General features: G+C 40.2%; 9 protein-coding genes across 14 annotated transcripts; 5 read left to right on the plus strand and 4 right to left on the minus strand.

Moving 5' to 3' along the window:
- Positions 1-584: 584 nt before the first annotated feature.
- LOC119546915 (YTH domain-containing family protein) lies at positions 585-5,799 on the minus strand. The gene is made up of 10 exons (XM_037853548.1): positions 5,662-5,799; positions 5,564-5,597; positions 5,362-5,383; positions 5,116-5,214; positions 4,926-5,033; positions 3,108-3,202; positions 2,895-3,032; positions 2,146-2,828; positions 1,121-2,081; positions 585-1,058 (listed from the first exon to the last, which is right to left on the minus strand). The coding sequence occupies exons 2-10, from the start codon at positions 5,579-5,581 to the stop codon at positions 1,017-1,019; spliced, it is 2,166 nt and encodes a 721-aa protein (XP_037709476.1). The 5' UTR covers positions 5,582-5,597; positions 5,662-5,799; the 3' UTR covers positions 585-1,016.
- On the plus strand, positions 3,455-6,136 carry LOC119546950 (purine nucleoside phosphorylase). Its single transcript, XM_037853594.1, has 3 exons — positions 3,455-4,344; positions 4,403-4,484; positions 6,082-6,136. The coding sequence occupies exons 1-2, from the start codon at positions 3,508-3,510 to the stop codon at positions 4,436-4,438; spliced, it is 873 nt and encodes a 290-aa protein (XP_037709522.1). The 5' UTR covers positions 3,455-3,507; the 3' UTR covers positions 4,439-4,484; positions 6,082-6,136.
- Positions 6,082-7,350, plus strand: LOC119546958 (transmembrane emp24 domain-containing protein bai). Its single transcript, XM_037853605.1, has 5 exons — positions 6,082-6,324; positions 6,388-6,508; positions 6,796-6,866; positions 6,933-7,059; positions 7,122-7,350. Exons 1-5 carry the CDS (start codon positions 6,145-6,147, stop codon positions 7,241-7,243), a joined length of 621 nt encoding a protein of 206 aa, XP_037709533.1. The 5' UTR covers positions 6,082-6,144; the 3' UTR covers positions 7,244-7,350.
- Positions 7,342-12,109, minus strand: LOC119546924 (inositol polyphosphate-5-phosphatase A). 4 transcript variants are annotated; one of them, XM_037853582.1, is made up of 9 exons: positions 11,929-12,109; positions 11,487-11,717; positions 10,982-11,161; positions 10,743-10,915; positions 10,600-10,687; positions 10,390-10,545; positions 10,094-10,333; positions 8,618-9,545; positions 7,342-7,781 (listed from the first exon to the last, which is right to left on the minus strand). In XM_037853582.1, the coding sequence occupies exons 1-9, from the start codon at positions 12,004-12,006 to the stop codon at positions 7,507-7,509; spliced, it is 2,349 nt and encodes a 782-aa protein (XP_037709510.1). In that variant the 5' UTR covers positions 12,007-12,109; the 3' UTR covers positions 7,342-7,506. The 4 variants fall into 4 exon arrangements, with proteins under 4 accessions (XP_037709510.1, XP_037709488.1, XP_037709496.1 ...); XM_037853560.1 differs by having other exon boundaries at positions 9,509-9,545; positions 11,929-12,104; XM_037853568.1 differs by lacking the exon at positions 8,618-9,545 and having other exon boundaries at positions 7,575-7,781; positions 11,929-12,103.
- A 1,171-nt stretch (positions 12,110-13,280) lies between these two features.
- Positions 13,281-14,376, plus strand: LOC119562896. The gene is made up of 3 exons (XM_037876015.1): positions 13,281-13,418; positions 13,764-14,240; positions 14,297-14,376. The coding sequence occupies exons 1-3, from the start codon at positions 13,313-13,315 to the stop codon at positions 14,374-14,376; spliced, it is 663 nt and encodes a 220-aa protein (XP_037731943.1). The 5' UTR covers positions 13,281-13,312.
- Positions 14,377-14,861: 485 nt separating this feature from the next.
- LOC119551245 lies at positions 14,862-16,605 on the plus strand. 2 transcript variants are annotated; one of them, XM_037860499.1, is made up of 6 exons: positions 14,863-15,073; positions 15,188-15,512; positions 15,591-15,752; positions 15,809-15,937; positions 16,019-16,048; positions 16,423-16,564. In XM_037860499.1, the coding sequence occupies exons 1-5, from the start codon at positions 14,941-14,943 to the stop codon at positions 16,026-16,028; spliced, it is 759 nt and encodes a 252-aa protein (XP_037716427.1). In that variant the 5' UTR covers positions 14,863-14,940; the 3' UTR covers positions 16,029-16,048; positions 16,423-16,564. The 2 variants fall into 2 exon arrangements, with proteins under 2 accessions (XP_037716420.1, XP_037716427.1); XM_037860492.1 differs by lacking the exon at positions 16,019-16,048 and having other exon boundaries at positions 14,862-15,073; positions 16,423-16,605.
- A 530-nt stretch (positions 16,606-17,135) lies between these two features.
- Positions 17,136-19,968, plus strand: LOC119551263. 2 transcript variants are annotated; one of them, XM_037860532.1, is made up of 3 exons: positions 17,148-17,638; positions 18,154-18,502; positions 19,395-19,756. In XM_037860532.1, the coding sequence occupies exons 2-3, from the start codon at positions 18,287-18,289 to the stop codon at positions 19,545-19,547; spliced, it is 369 nt and encodes a 122-aa protein (XP_037716460.1). In that variant the 5' UTR covers positions 17,148-17,638; positions 18,154-18,286; the 3' UTR covers positions 19,548-19,756. The 2 variants fall into 2 exon arrangements, with proteins under 2 accessions (XP_037716453.1, XP_037716460.1); XM_037860525.1 differs by having other exon boundaries at positions 17,136-18,502; positions 19,395-19,968.
- A 490-nt stretch (positions 19,969-20,458) lies between these two features.
- LOC119551256 lies at positions 20,459-21,654 on the minus strand. Its single transcript, XM_037860513.1, has 4 exons — positions 21,366-21,654; positions 21,015-21,161; positions 20,912-20,953; positions 20,459-20,851 (listed from the first exon to the last, which is right to left on the minus strand). The coding sequence occupies exons 1-4, from the start codon at positions 21,507-21,509 to the stop codon at positions 20,579-20,581; spliced, it is 606 nt and encodes a 201-aa protein (XP_037716441.1). The 5' UTR covers positions 21,510-21,654; the 3' UTR covers positions 20,459-20,578.
- A 481-nt stretch (positions 21,655-22,135) lies between these two features.
- On the minus strand, positions 22,136-23,233 carry LOC119563252 (transforming growth factor beta regulator 1). The gene is made up of 2 exons (XM_037876565.1): positions 23,074-23,233; positions 22,136-22,931 (listed from the first exon to the last, which is right to left on the minus strand). The coding sequence occupies exons 1-2, from the start codon at positions 23,134-23,136 to the stop codon at positions 22,176-22,178; spliced, it is 819 nt and encodes a 272-aa protein (XP_037732493.1). The 5' UTR covers positions 23,137-23,233; the 3' UTR covers positions 22,136-22,175.
- Between the last annotated feature and the right edge of the window lie 79 nt (positions 23,234-23,312).

A 23,312-nucleotide genomic window follows, 5' to 3' on the forward strand; every position in this document is an offset into this window, starting at 1 on the left:
CCACAGATCATTAAAAAACGTAAATAAAATTTGTATTTTATCGAAAATTAAACTTGCAAGAAATCGCCAAAATTTTAATTATGATTTATCTAATCCCAACTAATTACTTACCAGTTTTATCCATTTAAGATATACATAAGAACTTCCGTAGACCCTTTTTTATATACCTTCGAATTAATTACCATTACTTGGTGTTCCATAAAATCCGTAAACCAAATCTAGTCCTTGAGTTTCTTTTGATTTTGACCAAACTTTTTAATGTTTCCTTAAACTACAAATAATAGCTCTTTAATCAAATAAGTCTTTTGCATTTTAGATTATGAGTTCGCTTTATGTTTGCATCTTTTTTGCAGGGTTTAATTTTGTTACGTACATGACTCTATTTTTATTATACTGTTTCAGTCTTCCACTAACGTATAATTATTGGATAGCGCTGTGAAAGTAATAATATTCGGCCCATATTGCTTGACGTGTAAGTATTATTTCGAAAATACTATTTTATGCTTGTTGGAAGGGAAATCTTCGCTCAATCTCTTACAAATAGCGCATTTATATTAAGAGATGCTGATAATTTAGTCAATGAGTAAATGATGGATTGGTTACTTTAATTATATTATACATACATAAGTCGTGTACACTTTAGATTCAAATAAGTTGTATAAATTGTTACAGTGCAACTACAAGGAATGGCTGAAGCAGACTCCTTGGTGTTTATAAATGTTGTATATATCGGCAAAATCGATCATTAATTTTTTATGAACTGTTCAATGTGAGCGTCAATAGATTTATATAAATATTGTAATAAATAATTACGTAAAAATGTTATCATATTTTAATCATTAATCCTAGTTCCCACATGTTTGTTTTATATGTTCTTCATGAATCGGGATTTTATCTTGTACACGCAATGGTTAAAAAATCTAAAAATTAAAATTAATCGTCTCTAAGCAATTCAACGGATTGTGGGAGTCCATTCAATATCATTTAAAAAAGAATTCTACCGCAGCTCATTATATTTATGAATATTCATTGCTTCGCATTTTATCCTTGTCGGTGTCCTGCAATGGAAACAATGGAATTATTTAACGAAATCATCGTCAACGACCAGCTAGAGACTCACTCTTGGCAAATCCTTAGAGGCGGACAAGCCCACCTTGAAGCGCACGCCGATTTTAATTTGTTCAGTACTGAAATCTCGATCGCGGGTTTTTAACCTGGCCTTGTTCGTATTGTTCTGTTGATATTCATTTTTTCGGTTATTGGATCCGTAGTGGGCTCCAAAGTCATTTTCTCTGTCGAAGTCCTGGCCGTCTCGGTCCTTAAACTGATAGTCGCCGCCTGATTTCTGGATGTCGAAGCCCCGACGATACTCGCTGTAGTTGTTGTGAGAGCCGCCGCTACTTCCGGGGCCGCCCCTGTGACCTGGATTACGGAAACCGGCTCCTCCTCCAGCGCTGAAGTGTTTTTGTGACATGCCACCACGACCATCGCGATCGCGATCCCGATCCCTGTCCTTGTCGTCCGCCTGGCGATTGAAACTGCGGGCAAGTGGGGCCGGCACTTGGTTGTTTCCATCGGGAACATGCATTGGCGGACGCTTGGAGGAGACCTCTTCTTCCTGCTTCTTTTCGTAGTGGAAGAAGTCATCGAATATGGACGTTGAGTGGTTGTACGAGTGCAAGATCTGGAGCACCTCGATTCCTTTGTCGTTAGGTACTTCCTGGGTATCCCGCGAGTTCGTCACCGACTTATTCTCATTGTTCTCCAGTCGAATGTGGCGCAGTTTACCATTAGGCACATCTTTCACATATATCCATTTCACCTTGAACTTGCCCCTCCACTTGTCCTGCGACCAGACGCTCGACGTTGAGTTGTAGTCGACCGCCGTCATCATTTGTGCCATGCCGCAGAAATGGCCAGATCCATTTACCGAGAAGAACAGCATGATGTTGCCGCCCTCTTTGTGGCGCTCCTTAAAGGCGTCGTCCAATCTCTTGTTGCCATGGTCGGTTGAGCACCAAATCTCATACTTTATACTGCGGTGGATATCATCCTCGGAATACGATTTGATGACAAAGAACCTGAGAGGGTTAAAATGATAATTAGAATGGAGCTACAGAATAAAGAGATATATAGTAAACTTACCTGGCTGCCGTGGCTTTGTTCAAGTCCACCACTTTCGGGTTGTAATTGTTTTTGTCTTTTAACTCGTCCAACAGAAGTTGCGGGTCGACAGGCACCTCCTCGGTTGCAGATGTGGCTTCCACCGGTCGTGATTGGTTCTCGTCCCGGTATTCGAACTTAGAAGCATTCTCAAACTCGCTGCTGCGGAAACTGGAGTAGTTGCCCGAGCGCTCGGAGTTTCGGTTTGGATGGGGCACACCCTCGTGCCGCCTGTTGTTGGGTGGCCCAAAGGGTGGACCTGCATTGGTCGCTGGACGAGGGGCTGCATGGTGGCCTGTGACAGGCGGCTGGGGTCCCAGATTCCTACGAACCGGGCCTGTGGGCGAAACCTTGGCTCTGCTGAAGTTATTGTTGCTGCCCAAGCCGCCCTTGTGTTCGTACTTCTGGAAGTTCTCCGTGTCCTTGTGAACCTTCTCGGTTCGTGCGCCCAATGGCGGTGCTGCTGCTGTGTTGCCCGATATCGAAAAGTCAGAACTCAAGTCAGAATAGCCCAAGTCAATCGGCGAGGGGGGAGAAGGTACAGGAGGAGGTTTATTGTTCGGCAAGTCCCATACGTTAACATCTAAATTGTGCTTTCCTGGAACCATTGGTGGTGGTGGCATGCCGGGACCCTTTTTCTTATTGTTGGAAGTGATGGACGCTGCCTGTGTACGAGGATACCAGGATATGAATGCATTCGATCGGTGTACAAGGGTGCCGGAAGTACTCACTCTGGATGTTAGTTTGGCCGGCTGGGAGGCAATAGAGGCCCAGGTTGTCTTCTTGGGTGCGGCGACAACTTCTTGATTTTGTGCTTCATCGCTTGTTCTGTTGTCCAGCTTTGGGTGATCGTTCTCATTTCTAATCGACTAAAGAAATAAATATTTGTTAATAAGAATACAAATTTCTTAATTAAATTATATGTATTATTTATATTCATGTACCTGTGCTGCTGGTTTTCTGGAATTCCAAGGGTTTACTTGGTGCTCATCGCGTCGTGTGTTGTTGGGAATACTATGTCCATGTCTTTTATATGAATCTAAAAATATTGCGTACAATAATACATCAGTATCCTCTTTAAAATAGTGTTATCATCACAATAAAATTACAATAAACTTATCCATATTTTGCACTCTGCTAGATTTATGGTTAATGATCTTAAAACAAATTTACACATCCTTAAGGACCTTCTTCTTGAAATACCATAAGAAACTTGCGTTATCTGTGGGTGAAAATGCATTATTACAAATTTAAGGAGGCAAAGCAACTGGAAATTACATTTTGTTTTTTATTTCACTTTTAGGCAGACAGATTTTAAGAAAATTATCAAAATTTACGTTTGCAATGGAGGAGAATTTGGAGGTACAGAGCGAACTGGAAAGGGACACCATCCCGATCAAAATCGGCATAATTGGAGAAGCCAATCTGGACAAGCCCATCTATTTGGCAGAGCGCATGGAGTATGCTGTGTGCACGCCATTTGGAAAACCATCCGATGTGATCATCGACGGGCAGATAGAAGGCGTGAATGTGTCCCTCCTGTCGCGAAATGGCCGAAACCACGACATCATGCCGAGTAACATTAACTACAGGGCCAATGTGTGGGCCATGCGTAAGATGGGCTGCACCCACATCCTAGTGACCAACACGTTTAGCTCCCTGAGGGACAACTTCCAGCCAGGACACTTGGTAGTGCCCGACGATGTGATCGATTGTACGACGCGGCGGGCTCAGACCTTCTACGATGGAGCTGTGGGCAGTCCTTTGGGCGTCTGCCATGTGCCCATGAATCCCACCTTTTGCGAACGCACCAGGCAGCACCTCCTAAATGCCGCCAAGGAGCTGGACTTCCCCACCCGATCCAGTGGCACTGTCCTCACCCTCGAAGGACCTCGTTACTCAACCGTTGCCGAGAACAATATGTTCCGCAAGTGGGGCGCCGACCTGCTGAGCATGACTCTGTGTCCCGAGGCCGTTTTGGCCAAGGAGGCCGGCATCCCGTACGCCTCCTTGGGCCTGGTCACCAACATGGAGTGCTGGTGCGCCCAGCAGCCGAACGCCACCACCCACGAAATAATCTACATCTTCAAGAAGCAGGCTGAAAACCTCCAAAAGGTCTTGACCACTGCTATAAAAAATATGGCTGCAGAGGATTGGGCTGAGGATATCTTGAAGGCAAAGGTAATGTTGATATGGAGAGCTTCCAGATTGATTATTAATATTATTTCGACCCCTACAGATACTGGTGTGCAGTAACTTTGCTAATAGTAAATAATGGAAGCCAGTGTTAGAAATTTTGTTTTAAAATTAAAATTTTATGGGTACGTACGTTATTTTGCTCCTAAAATATTTCGGTTTCATAGTAACGGGAAGTTCATTCTTAAAGTGAGGGTATTTTTCCTCATCAATCTTTGCAAAAATCTTTTAAAATATTTCATTTCAACTTTAGAAACTGGGCTTGTGCTTCCCGGAAATGAAATTCTACACGCTTGAATGTATACTAAACTATTTATAATCAGTAGACCGTAGCTTAAAGCCACTTTATCTTGATCTTGATTTGACGATCTGTGATATGATATGAATATTTGAGGCGATTAAGTTAGAGATATAAGACCCAAGTGAATCCAATCGGAAGCTAATCGGACTAATCGACTTCCCGATGCACCGACCTATGCATATTCGCAGAGTCGAAAAACCAGTTAGCGAGAACGATTACACACTGGTTACGGGTACGAGTACTGGGTAAAAACAACTATACATACCATGGTTGGCGTTTGCTTTTCGGCCCTTGTTCATATTATTCCATGGAGTGTTGCAATTCTCCTTAAAGTTAAACGGCGGATATTGGAATTGCATTGCATTTTCATTGACTTGTGTGTGGGGGGGAAATCGTTATCAATGGGAAAAGTTAGATGGTTCGGAAACTAAGAAGTTTTATGGTCAGAAACTCACCAGAGACGACTTCATCGTGAGTGGGAGAGGATAGATTTTCGTAAGAGGCCTCATCGACTTGCTGGCTCCATGGTATATTGCGCTCCTCGACCGATTTAGCTACATTATGGGGCATGGTAAACAGAGAAAATCGCATTAAAACCGCACATTAAGCAAGAAATACGATCGAAAGTCGGGTTGTCGCTGTCGAAGAGTAGTTCCTGTCTATAGGAAAACGCTCTCTGTCTGTGGTGGTAGGTTATATACCTGTGTTTCCTGGTATTTTCATCTGAAACAAAAACACACCGCAGGTTAATAACATTATTATTATGCATGTACTATACTATATATATCCACCATTGCGATGTACACAAAGAGCGCGATTTAAACGCGAAAATCTTCCTGCTGAAATCCCGACATAAATCGAACCGAGCATATGTACATATGTGTGTATGCAAAATACAATTACCTGATCCACGCCTGACATTTGCTGCACTTTTTGCCTGCAAATAGGAAATGGCTTAGTATTGCGGTGCCGATTCGGTTCGCAGGGTGCCGCTATATTACCCCTTTTAAAATAAATGATATAAAAACACAAGGCAGGCAGAATTTGTTGCTTAAAAGTTTTTATAAACTCCGATATATTTTTTACTTAAAGAACCACATACACTGACACCACACGCACATTAACCAATACACTGATAAAATTCTTAACGCTTCCGAAGCCGCTTATTTTCAGCAACGGCGTTGCGGATACAAAAGCGGCGTTGACAACACTAGATTAACGGCTATCGGTTTGAATATCGTTTGGGGAAATTTATGTGGGAAAAGTTTAAAACACTTATAATAGGCATTATAACTCATAAAAATCATATTTTTTATAAGAATTTCAAACAAAAATTGCATCTCTTGGTATTTTTAAGCATTAAATACCAAACGACAAACATACCAGGGCTCCACTTAAAAAAACTATCGATATCGTCCCAGCTCTAGAAAGTAGCCACCTCATCTTTGTCAGCCGTAGATTTTATTTGATTTAAATTGTGAGCTATGGCGAGGGCGGCTTTTATCGTGTGCCTTCTGATGGCCTGTGCCTGGAGCGGCCACGCCGTGATGTTCAAGCTGACGCCGAACACCCAGAAGTGCCTCAAGGAAGACATCCAGGCGAACCAACTGGTGATGGGCGAGTACGAGGTGACCGACGTGCCCGGTCAAATCATCGACTATATAGTGAGTTTTCCTCTTGATATATGCATTTTCCAATGGATTTAACTGGGGTTTTACGTCCAACAGGCTCGCGACACCAAGGGACACATCCTGTCGCAGAAGGAGCACATCACCAAGGGAAAATTCAGCTTTATGTCCGAGGTGTACGACGCCTACGAGATCTGCTTCATATCCAAAGTGCCTGCACGTAAGTTATGGGCTAGTTATGATCATTACATGTCATATGTACACACAAAAACACACGTCACATTATGGTTATATTTAAAAAATGAAAACCTAGCGTTCAAAAGCTACCCGGTGAATTTTTATGTTTTTTCACCTACTATACGGTTTTATTCATCGTACTTAAAGTTCTTATGTTAGAGTATAACAATTTATGTTTCTATAATCAGAACAACGAAAAGTTTATATATTTATGAAATCTTCAAACTGATAAATTCGTCATATTAATTATATTCTTTGTCGTCTCCACAGATCAACGCGGTGTTGTTCAGGAAGTATCACTCCTGACGAAAAAGGGTGTGGAGACCAAAAGCTACGAAGGCGTAAGTTCACAAAAGCCGCATTTTCTTATCACTTAATTTACTTTTCATTGCTTTGCTCTAAAACAGATTGGGGAGGCCGCCAAGCTGAAGCCCCTGGAAGTTGATCTTAAGCGTTTGGAGGACCTTTCCGACTCCATTGTGCGAGATTTCGTCCTTATGCGCAAGCGGGAGGAGGAAATGCGCGATACCAATGGTGTGTACAATGTTTCAATCTCTTACAAACCCATCTAATCTATGCACCCTTCTTTCCCACAGAGAAAACCAACAGCCGCGTCCTGTTCTTCAGCATCTTCAGTATGTGCTGTCTTCTGGGTTTGGCGACGTGGCAAGTTCTGTACCTCCGCAGATACTTCAAAGCCAAAAAACTCATCGAATAGTCGTCTAGCCGTAGTCTTAATGCGTGTGTGGATCTGTGTTTTGAATACCCGGTTTAATTCCTTTCATCTTTTGAACGTTTTTCTGAAATAAATGCATCTACCACGTATGTATATTTTATTACTGCGACTGCTTCCCAAATGTCTTGGCGGTGTGACAAATAAATAGCTCGTATTGGACGCGTTTAACATAACAGGTACATAACACAAAACCACACGTTACAAGTTATTGGCTCAGCTGGCATAAATTGATAGATCTGAAGCTCTTAGACGGTAGTTTCCTTAAGCAGCATTGCACTTTCGGTGTCGAGACCGTCGCTCTTGATGGCCAAAGCCCCGGCTTCGTCGGGGGCTTCCTTGCACGGACTTGTGGCTCCCTTCTTCATCAAGATATAGCGCGATTTGGCCACGGAGCTGTTGGATGCACTTGAATCGTCCACCACAGACTGCTCCATCCACAGGCTGTCGTCGTTCAGCGCTTGATTCACCAAGTTCGCCAGGCTCTCCGGCAACTGAGAAACTTCAGTGGGATCCGATGGGCCTAAAAGAATACAAATATAATATTACAGGATTTGGAGGCATTCAGAACTGGGCTGCAAGCCGATCTGTAATCCACATTTTTGATCGGCCAGCAACTTTGATGTTAGGAGTGAAAAAAAACTGAAAAAGATTTACGCTTTCGCCCAAAAAAGTACAAATGAAAAGAAAAGAAGACAAGTGAGGTAAAAAAACGTAATTTATTTTCTAAAATAAGACGAACACATAATAAACAATATACATAATTAAAACACAGATTCAAATACGGGCTTAAGCTGATCGCTGCTACTGCGAAAAGGAACAGATTACATAAAATTGGTATAAGAGATTTCGATATGGCTTTTAAATTGCACAAAAATTACAAGTTAAAACTACAATCGCTCGAGATATTTACAAATGATTCCAGTAGCTCTACAGAAATATGTATTTACACAATGTAAATTCAAAGATAGAGTGTGCTTTCAGCATTTGGTACAGGTCGATGTAAAAAGGTTGTATGCCACGACGTTTTTACCTTCGGACTTTTATACAAATTATTGGAAGATTTTCTACGGTAATATTAAAGTGAGTTTCAAAGATGCAGAGATTAGAGATTTCAATTACTTAAAATAATTGCATAAATAACAACAAATTATTGAAGCTAGGAATTAAACATAGCCGTATTTTTTGGTAAATCCGCATGCAGATAGAAATAAATTTAAGAATCTTACTACATAAAATAAGTATAAAATAATGCATAGCGTTTTAACAAGCGGTATTTTAATCGCCGGCTTTAAAATACTTCTCTTATCAACGAAATATAAATCAAAATAACAAAAAACTGATATTAGTGGATAGTACAACACATAGGAGTAACACTAGAGCTGCGTTTTGTGCGCGATGAAGCAGCTTTTGGGGAGCAAACAGCGTCAACTGGTTCAACATCACCCACTCCCGCCTCATCAACTGTGTCTTCGTTCTCGACTTCGTCTTTGATGGATAAGCGCTTTAGGTTCTCCAGCCGTGACTTCAGCTGGCCGGGAGTTACGGTGCCCCTGGAGGGTTTTTCCACAATTGGATTAGCCACCTCCGGGCAGGGCGATATATCTGAATCGCTAGGTTTACCCTCTGCTATCCTGTCTGGCGCTAATCTGCTTTCCAGAGGACTGCGCGAACTGCTCGAGGTGGAGGTGCACGAGCTGGTGACCTCCGGATACGGCGAGTGAGACTCAGTGCTCTCCGGGGTGTAGGGATCTTCGTACAGACGCTCCGAGTCCGTGCTCAAGTGCTGCGTATCTATGCGGTTAATTATTATATCCTGCGTTAGCATCAGCCGCTTGGAAAGCAGTTTATAGCGATGCGCCACGGGCTGCCGTTTGATTATGTTCCGGCACATGGGACAAATGGCTTCGCCAGTTCGGTTGCAGTCGTCAAACTGCAGCAAACTATTGGTAGACAGGTGTGCGCACAAGCACATGCAAATATTATCGGAATCAATAATGTTAATACTAATATTCGGGAAATTCGAGGAAGTCGTTTTGCTCGCCTCCTCGTCTTGACTAATTTTCAGGGAATTGTACTCATTGCGAGCCTCCGTGCCATTTATCAACTGTGAACTGGTCGCTATATCCTCAAAGAGCTTATTTGAGTAGGGACAGTATTTCAGTTTGACTGCGGGCAGAGGTGATGTTGAGATGTCGTTGGGTTTGGCGTAAGTATTCGTGTAGTTGCAATCACAAGATCTATAAGTACCTTTGTTTGGTTTAAGACGGACAGTTAAGTAAACAGGCTACATGACAAAAAAGAAGAGATAATATTTATTAGACCGATTGAAGTAGAAAATACCATTGCAAATGGTTTATACATATGAGTTTCCTATGATCTTGACTAACCGTATCTTTAATTCTGAATTACTACGTAATTAACAACTTGGTTTAAACTAACTTCGATAAACCGAAGCCTCTAAATATCCTTGCAGATGCATCTGAAATTGTGAAGTGGTAATTTACAAAGATTCTTTCCTAGTTTGTTTATGGTTTTCAAGTTCCTCAGAGATTTACAATCATTTTAAGTGGGTATAGTAAGCGCACTACAAGTGGACTAAGCGACACCATGCCGAGGGAAAACATTGTTGTTAGGAATGGAAGCAGAATTAGAAACAGCCTGTTTGTGTAAGACATTTGGAAACAATACGAAGCCTCTAATAGCGAAGAGCAAGAATATTTATCAAAAGTGGTGCAAAGGTTGAAGGCAATCGAGATTTGTAAGTAATTTTAGATTGCTCCTGTAGTTATTTAAATAGAGAACAAATGTTTAAAGGTTTGTTAGTAACATTACCTTGTGGTCGCCCATGCAGACTGCTTCACCGATCATTCCATATGTCCAATCATCGCTCCTAATTATCTCATGGACTTGGGGACTCATTAAAATCCTATCGCACCAAGCCGGGCAGCGAGTAGACATGTAGTCGGTGGGCATTTCTGGGTCTTCTTCGAAGGGATATGACGGAACGAACTTAATGGGATATTCGACTAGGACGTCTTTAAGTGGCTCCAGCTCTCTGTCAAATTTCTTTAGCTGAAAAAGCCCATATTAGTCATCGAACTTTGTAACAGAAACTTGTATGTATTTACCCAGTCTTCTTTGAACTTAAGTTGATGGTCGGCATGACTAAATTCTTTTTTACCAACGGTAAGTACGTTGTTTCCAGTTGAGTTCCGATAATGGATCTTATCGTTCTCATTCTTGACATTTTGAACGCGATGAGGGGTCAAGTTTTCAGTTAATTCCTATGAAAGAATATTTATTATATTTCTGTTGGCTAATTTAGATAGTAAACTTACTTTCACAACGCCTTCAGTGTCACATCTAAAATTAAAATCCCCAAAGAGGAAAAATGGCACAGTGCCATTCTGCTCGTCCAAATGGAACCTGTTTATAGGTGGTCAAGTTAATATTATTTTTAGATAACTATAATTAACATTACCTTTCAATGGTATGAACTAAGGCTCTTCTCCGAGTCTTACAATAAACGGATGGAAAATTTTCGCATGCTGCCAAATTGGAAGCATCATGGAATAAGTGAATGTTGACTAGATCGATGACTGTGCCATTGATTTCCCAGCGTGTTCGCATAAAACCTTTTCGGGACCATTTACACTGATTCATATATAGGACAAGTTTTAATCTCCTTTAGTCATACTTAGTAATACTCTTAAAACTTACCTCCGGAAAGAAATGCTGTGGGAATTTGGACTTTTCCTTGGTGGCAATGGTTTCAATATTTCCGGAATAGATATGTTTATCTTTAACATCTTGAAGACTTTCTTCCCAACTGTGGGTTAGGAAATTCCATATTTTCAAGGAAGCAACATCCTTATGGACAAAGTAGAGACTTCCAAGGGCCTAAAAAAGAAATAAAAAAACAACATGTTGAAAATATTAAAAATAGCCATATAGTATTGAGCTTTGGTTTTTTCAAAACCCTATAATTTTGAACACAGCTGTGTGTATTTTTGCGTACGAGTTTTTGGGAACCACGGAAATGGCGGTTCTGTGATGAATGGAAAACAAACTCATGCTTCATGACTAAGCCCAGTCACTTAATTAAAGTTCTGAAACATTTTCGGTATACTTTTAATTGAACGAGTGTTTTCCGTAGGCCTTTGCCTCATCTCATCCGAATCTTTTGTCGATGTGCCCGATTGACCTAGAAACACGATTCACCCACCGTAAAGTGTTCGGCTGACTTGAAATCCTCGTCCATGAAGATGTGAACGCAGGTGAAGTCTCCCATTTCGGGGGCATCGCAGAGGCACCTGATGAACTCCTGCACGTACTCCATGGACTTCTCGTAGGTCTTCCCGCCTACTTCCTGGAGGTGGAGGGCCAGAAAACGGGGCTGTACGTGCGATATCTTGGCGAGGAATTCGTGGAGCCATAGCTGCAGTAGCCTCTCCGGCTGCAAAGTTTATTGGAAATTCGATTATGGGGGGGCGGGCGTACGGAATACCAATTTGTTTGGAAACACGGATTCGGATATACATATTTATGTCGGTGGTCCATACATAAATATGCGATTTACGCATCGTGTATGTATGGGGGGCCGTACGTAAACATGTATACTTCCTAGCCCTATGGACATGGCACATCCATTTCACGGCTCTACGTACGTCCTCGAAGAGGCTGCCAACGTTCGCCGTGACCAGAAACACATCCGTGCAGTTCCCGTCTCCCTGTGCCGAGTCCATTTGATCCCACTTTCGCCTGCGATGCAACAATTTTATTCACTTTTTATCAGCGTTCCAATTGTAAATACTAATTGAGTCAAGGCGTAGTAAGACCGTACTGCCTGCCGAAAATTGGGGGATTTTTAAATATTCAAACGCAATGCGCGTCAAAATAGGAGGGGTGAATTGCGGAACAGTGGAATCGGAATATTCCCCAAAGTTCAAATACGTTTTTAAAATATTTGAAATCATATTTATATAACAAGATATTTTTTGTCTTAAATATGAATTTGATTATAGTTGCTAACTTTGTTGTTATATTTCTATAGACAAGACATATAACACCAAAGATTACATGATGCAAATCTAATTTAGTGGAACTAGATAAATAAATACAAGCAAAATAACCAAGACCAGAATAGGTCAATTTATACAACACTTTGTTGATTTTTCATCTTGGGCTTTTTCATCACGACTTTAAAGTGGTTAATTAAAAGCAGTAATATATAATAATTAAAGTAGATTTAAGTACCAATATGGATTTTATCAATAAATTAGTAATTTTCCAGTGTACCTTCAATTAAAAACTAATAAATACATTTCGCATTCAAGCTGTGTGGTGGCCCATTAACCAAGCTGAAGATCCGTTGACTATATTATGATCATATCCGGCGACACTAAAGTATTAATTACTATGGTGCATACCAACTACATGTGTCACATTTCTATTGGAATACTTTGAATATGAAAACAACGATGGTCAAGACTTTAAAATCTTCTCAAAGTCTTTCCAAGTATTGCCTTCGTAACACTTGGCTGAAATGTCATCAATCTGGGTCACTTATGCAAATCGTTAATTCCCACCAAACGAGTTTACCACTTTGTCAAAAAAATAGTCGAAACCCTAAACCCCAAACTCAAACTCGCAAATACTATATAGGCGGTTGCTATTTTCAGGCTTTTTGAAAGTTGGGTAGTGAAAGTTGTATTGAACTTTTTGCGTCTCTTTCGAAATCTTCAACACAATCCAAGCGATTGCACGTAGCATGAATACTGAACAGCACGTGAGACAGTAGCATTTCTTGCAAGAATACACAAGTGATTCAACTTCAACTCAACGCTGCATATATGCCCTATGGCTATAGGGGCCAAACCTTACGGGGGAAAAGCAATGGCAGTTATAAATACTTGCACATACATGCGTCGGGCAGATATTTTCTTTGCAACAATGTTTTCGAGTCGAAATTTATAAAGAGACGGTCGTCAAGAAAACCGTTTATTGTACTTTTAGGAACCGTTTAACTCATATCTCAGCGCGATCGAAAAAATGCGTAATAAATACTTCGCCGTTCTGATATGCGCTTCCTGCATTTGTGGTTGCCTTGCGGATAGCTACTCCGGGGATATCCAAAATTCGAATTCTTTGGATTTCGGTGCGTGATTTACAAAAGGATTTGAGAAATATGTGAACCAAATTACGAGTTCTAATGTTAAAAATGAAAACCAAATTTAGCCCCCATACCGGATATATAAAAGTTCTATTGTGTACCTATGTATTAAAATGTATAAAATAAACTTATTTTTGAAGGATTCTTTTTGTGATTCTGAATTACGCCAAGAGATGGATGAAGTAAAGAAAGGATTATCTACGAAACTACTTAAGAAAATGCAAAGAGAACTGAATAAGATATTCTAGACATGGGGCGCTTAAACAGTCCAGAAACTTGGACCTAATAATTTCTAAAATTATTGTAATTTAACTATTTGATTTTTATTAGGCAACGACAATGGAGGCTACAGCTACAGCTCTCCACCGAGCAACAGCTACCTACCTCCAGCCACCCCCGCACCGGAGTACCTGCCCCCGAATAATGGATACCAATATAATCCACCTCCAAACAACAACTACCTGCCCCCTCCGAACAACAACTATCTTCCTCCTCCTCCTGAATATGGACCGCCCCCGGGATATCCTTCGTATGGCCCACCACCTCCACCCTTTTATAAGCCAGCTCCCCCTATGCCCTACCATTCGCACGAGTCTTTTCTGGAAAAACTAAAGTCCAAGATCAACTTATATACACTTGGAAAGATACTGCTGAAGCTCTTGATATTCAAGAAAATTGTCAAGTTTATTGGCTTGATTTTCCTGCTTTTGGTTTTGCCAAAGCTGAAGAATATTTTCAAGGACGATATGATGTCAGGATCTAGCGAGAGCGATGGAATGGAAAGTAAATTTGTAGAAACAGATAAGGGTAAGGTGTTTTAATGAACTGATTTAATGGAAATTAATGTTTCTCTTTTTTCCCAGATAAATTAGCTCAACAAATTGAAGATCTTTACGATTTTGTAATAAATTCTATAGAAAATTTTGAAGGAAGAAGCTCGTAGATCCATACCAAAACTAGTTAAATATGTATTGTTACAAATTGTATTACATTTGATTATTTATTTGTTAAAATTTCGCTTGTAAATAAAACTTAATTATATGTTACGCTTGTTGCTTTTAATAAAATGCGGTAAGTAGGCTTGAAATAATTTAAGAATTGTAACCTCCGATGAAACTATTTTTAAACCATCTTTTTATACACTTTGAAAAACTATGACGAAAATTCGAGTGGTAATTTTCATTTCCGGCTTTGTTTTCTTTGGGATAGGCGTTATAAACTTCCGTTTTTCAGAATATTTTTAAATTTGTTCCTCTTTAATTATTTTTAGTAATATAATATATATTACTGGATAAGTGTTTTGATTGCAGAAATATTTTATTCTCAAAATACTTGTTTTTATAATCAACATTTCCTAAAACATAAAAGCTGTCACCTTTCGCATCACTGTTGACGATACACGACTATCGATAGCCGGGCTCACTCTGTTTCGGCATTAAAAGTTCCGATCAGCTTTGCTGACCAGTGATCAACTCCGCTCCTCCACATCCACTTCCACAGCAAGATAATGCTGCACTTCATACTCATAGTAGTTATAGGACTAAGTCTGGGCAATGCTGCTGGCCAGGAATTACGCCGTGTGGACGACACCGAGTTGATTCAACTCCTCACCGGCAGCAGCAATGTGGTTGTCCTATTCAGTAAGTTGGGTATATACATATGTATATATACAAAAAGAAATCCAGCCTACGTGTACAGTGTGCATATGGACTATTTAACACCGGTTACTGGCTAACTAACTCCTTTAATTTTAGACAAAAACAATTGCCAGAGTTGCTTGGAGTATGAGAATGTGGTCACGAAGATACATGCCCAGTTGGAGGAGACCTTGTCGGCCATAGTGGTTCAGTCGGTGGATAGCAATCTCGTTTCCATCTACGACCCCAGCAAGGAACCGGCTCTGGTCTTCTTCAGGCGAGGAATACCCATTCTTTACCACGGCGAGATTAACGATGACGAAATCCTAGACTTCTTCAATGACAATTTGGAGCCAGCGGTCAAAGAGCTTTCCGACGACAACTTTGAGCATCTGACACAAGCCTCATCGGGGGCCACCACTGGGGACTGGTTTATCTTCTTGTAAGCTATATTAGTCATGCGTTGAGGTCGCCGTCTAAGCGTCATAAAATATGTATACTTACCTACACCCACTTCTAGCTCTTCCGCCGAGTGTACCGTATGTCAGCGGCTTTATGCCGTCTGGGAATCTGTGGGCGGAAAGCTTAAGCGAAAGTTGAATATAGCCCGCATGAACAGCTTGGAGTCTGGAATCACAACGGCCAAGAGACTTGGAGCTTTGGAATCACCGGCTTTTATCTTGTACGTACTACTGAATTTGTCTATGAAATACGTATATTAACTATACATATTCTCAGCTTGAGGCAGGGAAAGATGTACAAGTACTCGGCCAAGCAATACACTCCCGAGGCATTTGTCCAGTTTGCAGAGAAGGGATATCTGACCCAGAGCCATCCTCAGCCAGTACCAGAACTTCCCAGTGCCGTGTAAGTATTATTCAGCTACTATTAAACTATATCTCTCTCGATCGAATATTAAACTCAAAGTCGATTATGACCTTTTTATAGGGATTTGTGAGAAACTGAAACATGTCTTTAGTAAGTGAGCCAAGATTGACCTTTTAACTAATTGTTTACCTAATTATTATAACGATTTAACTTAACAAATAATGATTTTTAGTCCCCGGTACAAGGTTGCATATAACGTTAGTTCGAGGGCATTCAACACAGACCCGAATTTTACCATTGAGCATTAAAAATTGTTAATATTACTCCGTTGATTAATATCAAACCAAATATTAATTATAACCGTTGTACAATATCCATAATTGAATAGTTTGTACATAATCAATATAACGATAGTCAATATTACCCTGGTTTAAACAGTTCCTGGTTTGAGAAGATCGAATTTAATACAACACACTGCACTATAAAGAATAACTTTACTAATAACTATACTTTCGTGTTTTCAGAAACGAGTTTTTGGGACCACTTCAGAACTATTTCAAATCTGAAAACATAAAATCCTTGGCGACTTTGGGTATTGTGGCATTGGTTGCCATCATCTTTGTTACAAAGAAGGTGGCCAAAATATTCAGTTCCGACCCAGTAAAAACGAAAAATAAATCGAAATAAAATTGATATTATTACTAAAACAAAATATGAGTTTGAATTATTGCATTACTCGACTAAGGTTAAATTAAGTAAACAAACAAAGATAAAAAGTGAGCGCGGAAATTGAACTATTGCAGTTCCTAACGCCACGAAATCCGCCTTAGGGGAACGGCGGAATAGAAACACGCAGCACTTGATATCGCAAAAGATCCATTGAATCTATCGCAAACAATACCTATATCTCTTAATTGGTTTCAATTAATTAGCGTGCAAACAAACAGAAATATTTAGAGCGGGACTGCGGTCCGTTTAACATCCGAGTTCAGAGGCTAGCTCGGCTAGCAATCTAGCCAATTACTTAAGTGCGATGATAGTTTGGCGTGGAACACTACAGCGTTTCGATTCCTAAAACGTAATATTCACGATCGTGTTGTGTTTTTTTTTTGGGAGTTTTGCGGTCGTTAGCGTTTTCCCCGGAATCGGAATTATTTTATCTTGGGTAAATCACTCAGAACCCGCTATTTATATACCATTTCATACAAACGCGCACACTTACGTGCCTGCGGTTTGTGAAAACACAGTGCCCACCAAATGTCAGTTGACGTCAGAAGGTCTTGCAAAGAGCGGGGCGTACATACGAGTCCGAATATTATATAGTATATATGGTATTACCCCAGAGAGCGGGGAGAGAGATCGAGAGAGCATTCGCACCGAACCGACCAACCGACCCGACTTTCGATTGATATTTTGGCTGCAGAGAGCCACATGAGTCAGATTAATATTTTGCTTTTGTTCAGAGTCGCGAGTCGCAGTCGAGTTCAGATTCAGATACTCGTTGCCATCCAAACCGAACTGAAGTCAAATACTAATGTGTGTACTTACGTGTAAAGCAGTTAAAAAAAATGTGCAAACGTACAGCCATAGCGTGGCTGTGGATGTAGTGAAGAGTGCCAGCATTAATCGCATTTTTCCCTTGCACGACGACTAGAAAATACTCGACACGTTTGTCTGCTTCTGTATCTGCTTCTACCTCTGTTTGGCCTGGCGTAGTGAAAAACATAAAATTGATATTGTGTAAGTTGTATCTAGCATTGAAAAGATGAAAAGTGTCATTGTCGTTCCTATAAATACACCTCCTCGGTAAAGGAAGTCGCAATAGAGGCACTCAACGCTAGCCCCACAAAGGAACCGCAGACCCAGACACACAGAAAGCCAAAACTTTGGAGTAGGGCTGAGCTGAAAGTATAGTGCGCAGCTATCATGACTAACTCACCACCCAAAAGGCCAGCCCATGTACAGAAAATCGATATTCTAGTCGCGCTGTAACGCTGGGTAGCGCCTACCTGAAAATAAAACACAGACAGGCGAGACATTAGTATACCGAAAACCTCTTCCGCCAATGGTCGACATATAGCAAATGTCTATACATATCATACCGATATAGCTATAGCCCCCCCAAAAAAGAAAAACAAAAACATAAACCATCTGTGATACGCGTGTACCTAAAAAAAAAACGCTTTTGCGAAATGAACTAACTTTGCACCGATCGAGGGTATCACTGGGAAATTAACGATGCGTCTTGTCCGCAGTAAATGTTGTCAACGTGATGTTTCTGTAACCGACTATCTGAACACCCCCACTCCGCATCCGCATCCATCGTCCACAAACGCCGAAGTCCACACCAAAAATATATTTACGCGCTACTGGGACGACCACATAAAAATGAAGGAACCGTGCGAGGAAAGGTCCAGGGGCAAGGCCTCATCAACATCGTCTTCACCACCTGCCAAACAAACCCAGAGCGTTACGTTCGTGAGGACCAGTAATGCACCAGCTGTTTGCGACGCCAACGGGAACGGGAATGGGAACTCGTCTCAAACGGAGTGGACATTTCCCCCAAAAGCGCCCACTCCGCATATCTACAATTGCCTGAGCCCCGTAAGTTTGCACTGAAAGAACAGTTCATAAGATATGAGATCATTTGAGATTCAAGATTATAACCATATCAAAATAAAATGAAAAATGGAACTACATATATTTTTGATGAGGTGATTTTTTTTACTTTCCCCCCAACATTGTTCTTTTACTATCTCTCCACGATTCGCACATGTTTCCTGCCCAGTGCAGATTATTATCATGACGTAACGATTATTAGATACTCCACGGGCGACCGTTCATACATAGTATATATTGTTCCTAGTCTTTGTGCGCTCGTGTGTTGGCGGAAGATAAAGAGGAAACAAATTATTTGCACTTCAACAATTGCCGTCTAAATCATTAGTATGTATGGAAGTATGAACAGACATACGGACATTTGGCAATATATTATAGGCATTAAACTTGCCGCATTCAGCATTAAATGGATCTATTTTGAGAAATCGTTTTGGCGATAAGATTAGAGATCCGCATACAGCGCATACATACTCAGGTCAGCTGGGGTTAATAAATCTTAAAGTTATTGGGATCGTATGTCAGCGAATTCTTTAATGAAGGGTCTAACTCGCTTTTGTTTGCCATTTCCGGGTTTTACTTTCACCTTCGTTGTATACCACGAATGTTCATAAAGCGGATAGAGGCTTCCCGTTAATCAATTACAGTATTTATTTCCAGGAAACCCTCTGTTTCAGTTAATCTTTAAATGAACACTTCACAACACATACTAGTAATTTTGTCCAGACTCTCAAAATGAAACAATAAAATGAGTAAGACTTACAAAAAAATTAAGATACCGCTTATCTTAACATTCGCTGTTCAGTATAAATATGAATTTGTAATACTAACATTACCCCTTAAAAACAATTCACTAATAAATTACATTTCTTTCTTCCAGGACATGATGGCCTCAAGTGATAAAAGCAGCTTTAAGGGATTTCGCAAGCAATTTAGTGGACGGTTCAAGCGCTTAGTTACTCGAAAAGTGGAACACACTCCAGTGATACCTCCAGAATTGAAGCCGCAACTAAAAACAATATACGTTTACTAACTTAAGATGTAACGACAATTGCAAGCACAAGTGTTTTCCCCATTGTATACGTGCTCCATCAGTGTGCGTTTATATGGCAGGAAACATTAGTGATAGGAAAAGCAAGATAAACTAAGTTATCATAATACCATTCTGATTGACAATTTTAAGTATTCAGCGATTCGTGCGTATTGTTAGGCTCAATAAAAAAGAACATTTCATAAGACAGACGAGGATTAATATGATTTTGGAACGACAGTCAGTCACGGGGTTCATAATAAACATATCAAAGGAAATGAACAGATTATCAAGTTCGAATATCACGTGTTACAAGCTCTAATACGAATCTATGTAATTGCTTATTATTTTTAATAAGTATAAAGAACTACCTATGTTTACATGTTCATCAAATACCATTAAAGAATTATTTTAATTAACTAAACTGCGGAATTAACGGAAGTTATTTTTCTGGACCCCAGAAAATTGACCATAGATCATGGACTACCTGCTAAATGACATTTTTCGGTGCAAACTATAGGGGTGCACAAATCTCTTTCAACCACATTCCAAGTAAAACGATACAAAGGCTTGTATACCATGTTCACTACCATTGTTAGCTTCTATAACATGGAGGTTGTTGTGCCATTCCAATCGATGAACCAAAGAGGAAATGAACACTAAACTGGAACCGATGCAAACCAAGGCAAACAAAGAACATTCTGCTATCATGCCAAAAGAATGTAGCCACTAAAATGTGCTACGATAAGATTAAGGTAAACAAAGTGGATATGCCACGTCGAGCGATGTGCCAGTAAGTGTACTTTTAACATAGTTTTGGCATCCTGCCAATTAAAAGACCTGCTAAAGGCCACACAGAAAGACGGCCTTAGAAATGGTTAACTTATCATCTGTATTCGAAATTAACTAGTTAATTAAATAAAATGCTTATTTTATTCCAATCTAAACGTACGTACACACAACTGTGTCTATATATACATAGTCAAGTACTCGTATATATAGTTCCACCGACCAGAGACGAGGTTAGGCAGTCATTAATCTACGTGGGCTCCTTCCTGGGTGGTGCTGCCCGTGCCTCTGCCCGTGGTGCCAGTCTCTTTTGGGTCTCTATTGCTGGGGCCAGCACCACTATCATCGTGGCTTTCGCTGCTGTTTGGTGTGGGCACTACAGTCTCTGTTGACTTGGGGGATTGGGATTCCTGGGTCTGTGGGCCAGTTGATGATTCGGTCTCGGTATTACCCGACTCGTTGCGGCGACCCGCTGGCTCCTCCTCATCCAAAAAATCGTCAATCGAGGGCTGATTTCTCTAGAAAATCAGCATAAGATTGTGCCTAAATCCTTTAATTGACTATGCTCTATAACTCACCACTTCCTCGTCCGACTCCACGCTGGATATCGAAGGATTTCTCTGGAAAAACAGTTCAATAGGTTAAGGGTAGGGTCTTCTTGTGCTGAACTCTAGTACTCACCACTTCTCTACGAGGTTTGCACTCTATTAACTTAAATTTCCGCTCCTCACGCATTCTTGTCAGTCGCATTAGAAGCGAATAATGCTGTTCCACGCGATGAAGACACGTTTTGCATATGGTTTTTGGCAAGGGATCAGTCGGAGAAATCTGCAGCAATGATACAAATTATGATAAATCAATAAACTAGCCCCTCAAAATGTTTATAGATTGGACCTATCGGGAAAACTATTGTTTGCGCAAAACTCTGTTGCAATGGCTGTTTTCAAGTACATACAAACATGGTCAATGAGGTGTAACCTTATTTTTAAACGCCTTGAATTATACCAGCATCCAGTACTGCATAATACTTACTGTTATTGGTAAATAGCCGTTGATTTTCTCAACAAGGCACAAACGCTGGCCATGATCACTATAAATATGAATTACTGTTCGGTGCATCTCGGAACAGAGTCGGCACAGAAATCCGGATATACACGCCTTTTCGATGCTCCCCATCTCGGCCGATTTAGGTGCTTCGCTATATCCTCAGCTGGTGATGTTGTCGGTTAATTCAACGCCAACCAAAACAACTTTCCAAAAATATTGTATTAATACTTTTCAGATAGGTGTTGTGTACATATGTTTCTCCCTGAGGGTTGTATTTCCGATTGTCACAGCAGGTTGCCAGCCTGTTTTTCGTTTCGTAGATAGAAAAGTCGATAGTTCACAACAAAAAAACTAACTGCACTTTTCGTTCCATTTCGAATGCACACTGTTTTATATACAGAAACCATATGATTTTAAATATGGAATCGGAACATAAAATTTAAGACTAGATATTGTACTAATAACTGCAATTTTTTTCAAAACATAATAATTATACTAAGAAAATATATTTGTTTTATTAACTTTGTAAGATAAATAATATTTTATTATTACATTTTTTAATAATTAAAATGACAAAAAGGAACTGGAACAGTAATATCAGCTATTCGGGCTTTGAAATATTTATAATTTCTTTGATTTCATCGTATTTATAATGTATACAGTAGACCAACGAAACCAACTGCAATAAAATACATCTCCTATTAAATTCATTTTTGCACACATATTTTTTTTTATTCTTATCAATTTATATATATTTATGAAAATCTTAAAGTAAAAGCAAACTTAAAAATATTATCAAGATAAAAACCCTTGTAGCGTCTCGAACGATAACGAGGCGCTATTTAACGATTGAACGTTCTGCACAGCGAAGCCTTTGAAATTTATGCAATGATGAAAACCAGGATCCATCATAAGAAGCGATTGTGTTTTTTGGTTCGACAAGCCGAAGAAGACCTCGCCTTGCACATCAAAGGGTATTTTTACTTTTACACTGGGTGACCTCTGTATGGAGTTTAAAAGTTCCATGTGACACGTATTGGCGCTTTCTCCGAAGAAGACTCCATCCAAATCATTGTCCGGGATAATTTGAAATTGGGGAATCCCGGCGTTATTTAAAATTTTGCAAGTGAATACACACTTTTTACGTGGGTCCTTGGGATGGGCGTAAATTCGTGTTGCCACGTAGCCCACTGGATATATCCAATTCTCGGTGTGGAAATTTTGATTCACTGATATTATCTCGCCCAGTGAATGCAGCAATACATTATTCAAGTTCATCGGAAACATGGGCTTCTTTTTTCGTATAATAGTGACATTTTTCGGTTTCTCTTCGTTTGGTTTTTTATGCAAAACCACCGGTTTGTTTTTCTTCAGACCTCCAGCGGAATCAGTAGGTTCGAGTTTTCCATTAGAAATACTGTTGCGTCCACTACTCGACTTTTCGAGACCTTCATGAAACATAAGCCGCTCAATCAGGTAAAGCCTCTGAGATCGTGTGACAGATAACTCGGCCTGAAGGCGGCAGATCTCATCGGTGAGGGAAGCGTTCTCCTGGAATGGCGTTACGTATGTTAGTGGATCATAAAAGGCGCAATAGGGGAAGATATATTCACAAATTAATGCCATGCATCTTAGGTCTTCCAATAAAATCGCACCTATTTGCATATGTTTAGATTCGATTGTATGCTCTTACCAGCAGATAACTCTTGACGGAGCGTTTTAAGCTCTCGTACCGTCGCTTATATTTTAGATTCATGACTTTTTAATTTATAAATTGAGCAAATAACAAATATATGTACAGATTGTTGTTATTGCCGTGGGTTTGTTTTGGTTATCGGACTGCAGGGCTGCCATCTGTGATATATCGAATGACGGTATTCGGTAGTTTTAATAGTACGTATTTTAATACCGAATTCATAAACAAATCTAATC

Source organism: Drosophila subpulchrella, chromosome 3R, assembly GCF_014743375.2.
Source record: "Drosophila subpulchrella strain 33 F10 #4 breed RU33 chromosome 3R, RU_Dsub_v1.1 Primary Assembly, whole genome shotgun sequence".
Taxonomy (NCBI): Eukaryota; Metazoa; Arthropoda; class Insecta; order Diptera; family Drosophilidae; genus Drosophila; species Drosophila subpulchrella.

Bases quoted from the DNA above. Each gene is read 5' to 3' on its own strand.
- LOC119546950 (XM_037853594.1), top strand. From the start codon at position 3,508: ATGGAGGAGAATTTGGAGGTACAGAGCGAACTGGAAAGGGACACCATC. The intron at 4,345-4,402 runs GTAATGTTGATA...CGACCCCTACAG, and splicing joins AGGATATCTTGAAGGCAAAG to ATACTGGTGTGCAGTAACTT.
- LOC119546915 (XM_037853548.1), bottom strand. The intron at 3,033-3,107 runs GTACATGAATAT...TTATTTCTTTAG, and splicing joins CCAGAAAACCAGCAGCACAG to TCGATTAGAAATGAGAACGA. The intron at 2,829-2,894 runs GTGAGTACTTCC...CCTCGTACACAG, and splicing joins CGGCCAAACTAACATCCAGA to GCAGCGTCCATCACTTCCAA.
- LOC119546958 (XM_037853605.1), top strand. From the start codon at position 6,145: ATGGCGAGGGCGGCTTTTATCGTGTGCCTTCTGATGGCCTGTGCCTGG. The intron at 6,325-6,387 runs GTGAGTTTTCCT...TACGTCCAACAG, and splicing joins GTCAAATCATCGACTATATA to GCTCGCGACACCAAGGGACA. The intron at 6,509-6,795 runs GTAAGTTATGGG...TCGTCTCCACAG, and splicing joins CATATCCAAAGTGCCTGCAC to ATCAACGCGGTGTTGTTCAG.
- LOC119546924 (XM_037853582.1), bottom strand. From the start codon at position 12,006: ATGGACTCGGCACAGGGAGACGGGAACTGCACGGATGTGTTTCTGGTC. The intron at 11,718-11,928 runs GTACGTAGAGCC...TAAACTTTGCAG, and splicing joins TTGGCAGCCTCTTCGAGGAC to CCGGAGAGGCTACTGCAGCT. The intron at 9,546-10,093 runs GTAATGTTACTA...TTTGTCATGTAG, and splicing joins TCTGCATGGGCGACCACAAG to CCTGTTTACTTAACTGTCCG.
- LOC119562896 (XM_037876015.1), top strand. From the start codon at position 13,313: ATGCGTAATAAATACTTCGCCGTTCTGATATGCGCTTCCTGCATTTGT. The intron at 13,419-13,763 runs GTGCGTGATTTA...GATTTTTATTAG, and splicing joins TTCGAATTCTTTGGATTTCG to GCAACGACAATGGAGGCTAC. The intron at 14,241-14,296 runs GTAAGGTGTTTT...CTTTTTTCCCAG, and splicing joins ATTTGTAGAAACAGATAAGG to ATAAATTAGCTCAACAAATT.
- LOC119551245 (XM_037860492.1), top strand. From the start codon at position 14,941: ATGCTGCACTTCATACTCATAGTAGTTATAGGACTAAGTCTGGGCAAT. The intron at 15,513-15,590 runs GTAAGCTATATT...ACCCACTTCTAG, and splicing joins GGGGACTGGTTTATCTTCTT to CTCTTCCGCCGAGTGTACCG. The intron at 15,753-15,808 runs GTACGTACTACT...ACATATTCTCAG, and splicing joins GAATCACCGGCTTTTATCTT to CTTGAGGCAGGGAAAGATGT.
- LOC119551263 (XM_037860525.1), top strand. From the start codon at position 18,137: ATGCGTCTTGTCCGCAGTAAATGTTGTCAACGTGATGTTTCTGTAACC. The intron at 18,503-19,394 runs GTAAGTTTGCAC...TCTTTCTTCCAG, and splicing joins TCTACAATTGCCTGAGCCCC to GACATGATGGCCTCAAGTGA.
- LOC119551256 (XM_037860513.1), bottom strand. From the start codon at position 21,509: ATGGGGAGCATCGAAAAGGCGTGTATATCCGGATTTCTGTGCCGACTC. The intron at 21,162-21,365 runs GTAAGTATTATG...TCATTGCTGCAG, and splicing joins ACGGCTATTTACCAATAACA to ATTTCTCCGACTGATCCCTT. The intron at 20,852-20,911 runs GTGAGTTATAGA...CTGATTTTCTAG, and splicing joins TGGAGTCGGACGAGGAAGTG to AGAAATCAGCCCTCGATTGA.
- LOC119563252 (XM_037876565.1), bottom strand. From the start codon at position 23,136: ATGAATCTAAAATATAAGCGACGGTACGAGAGCTTAAAACGCTCCGTC. The intron at 22,932-23,073 runs GTAAGAGCATAC...ACGCCATTCCAG, and splicing joins CCGTCAAGAGTTATCTGCTG to GAGAACGCTTCCCTCACCGA.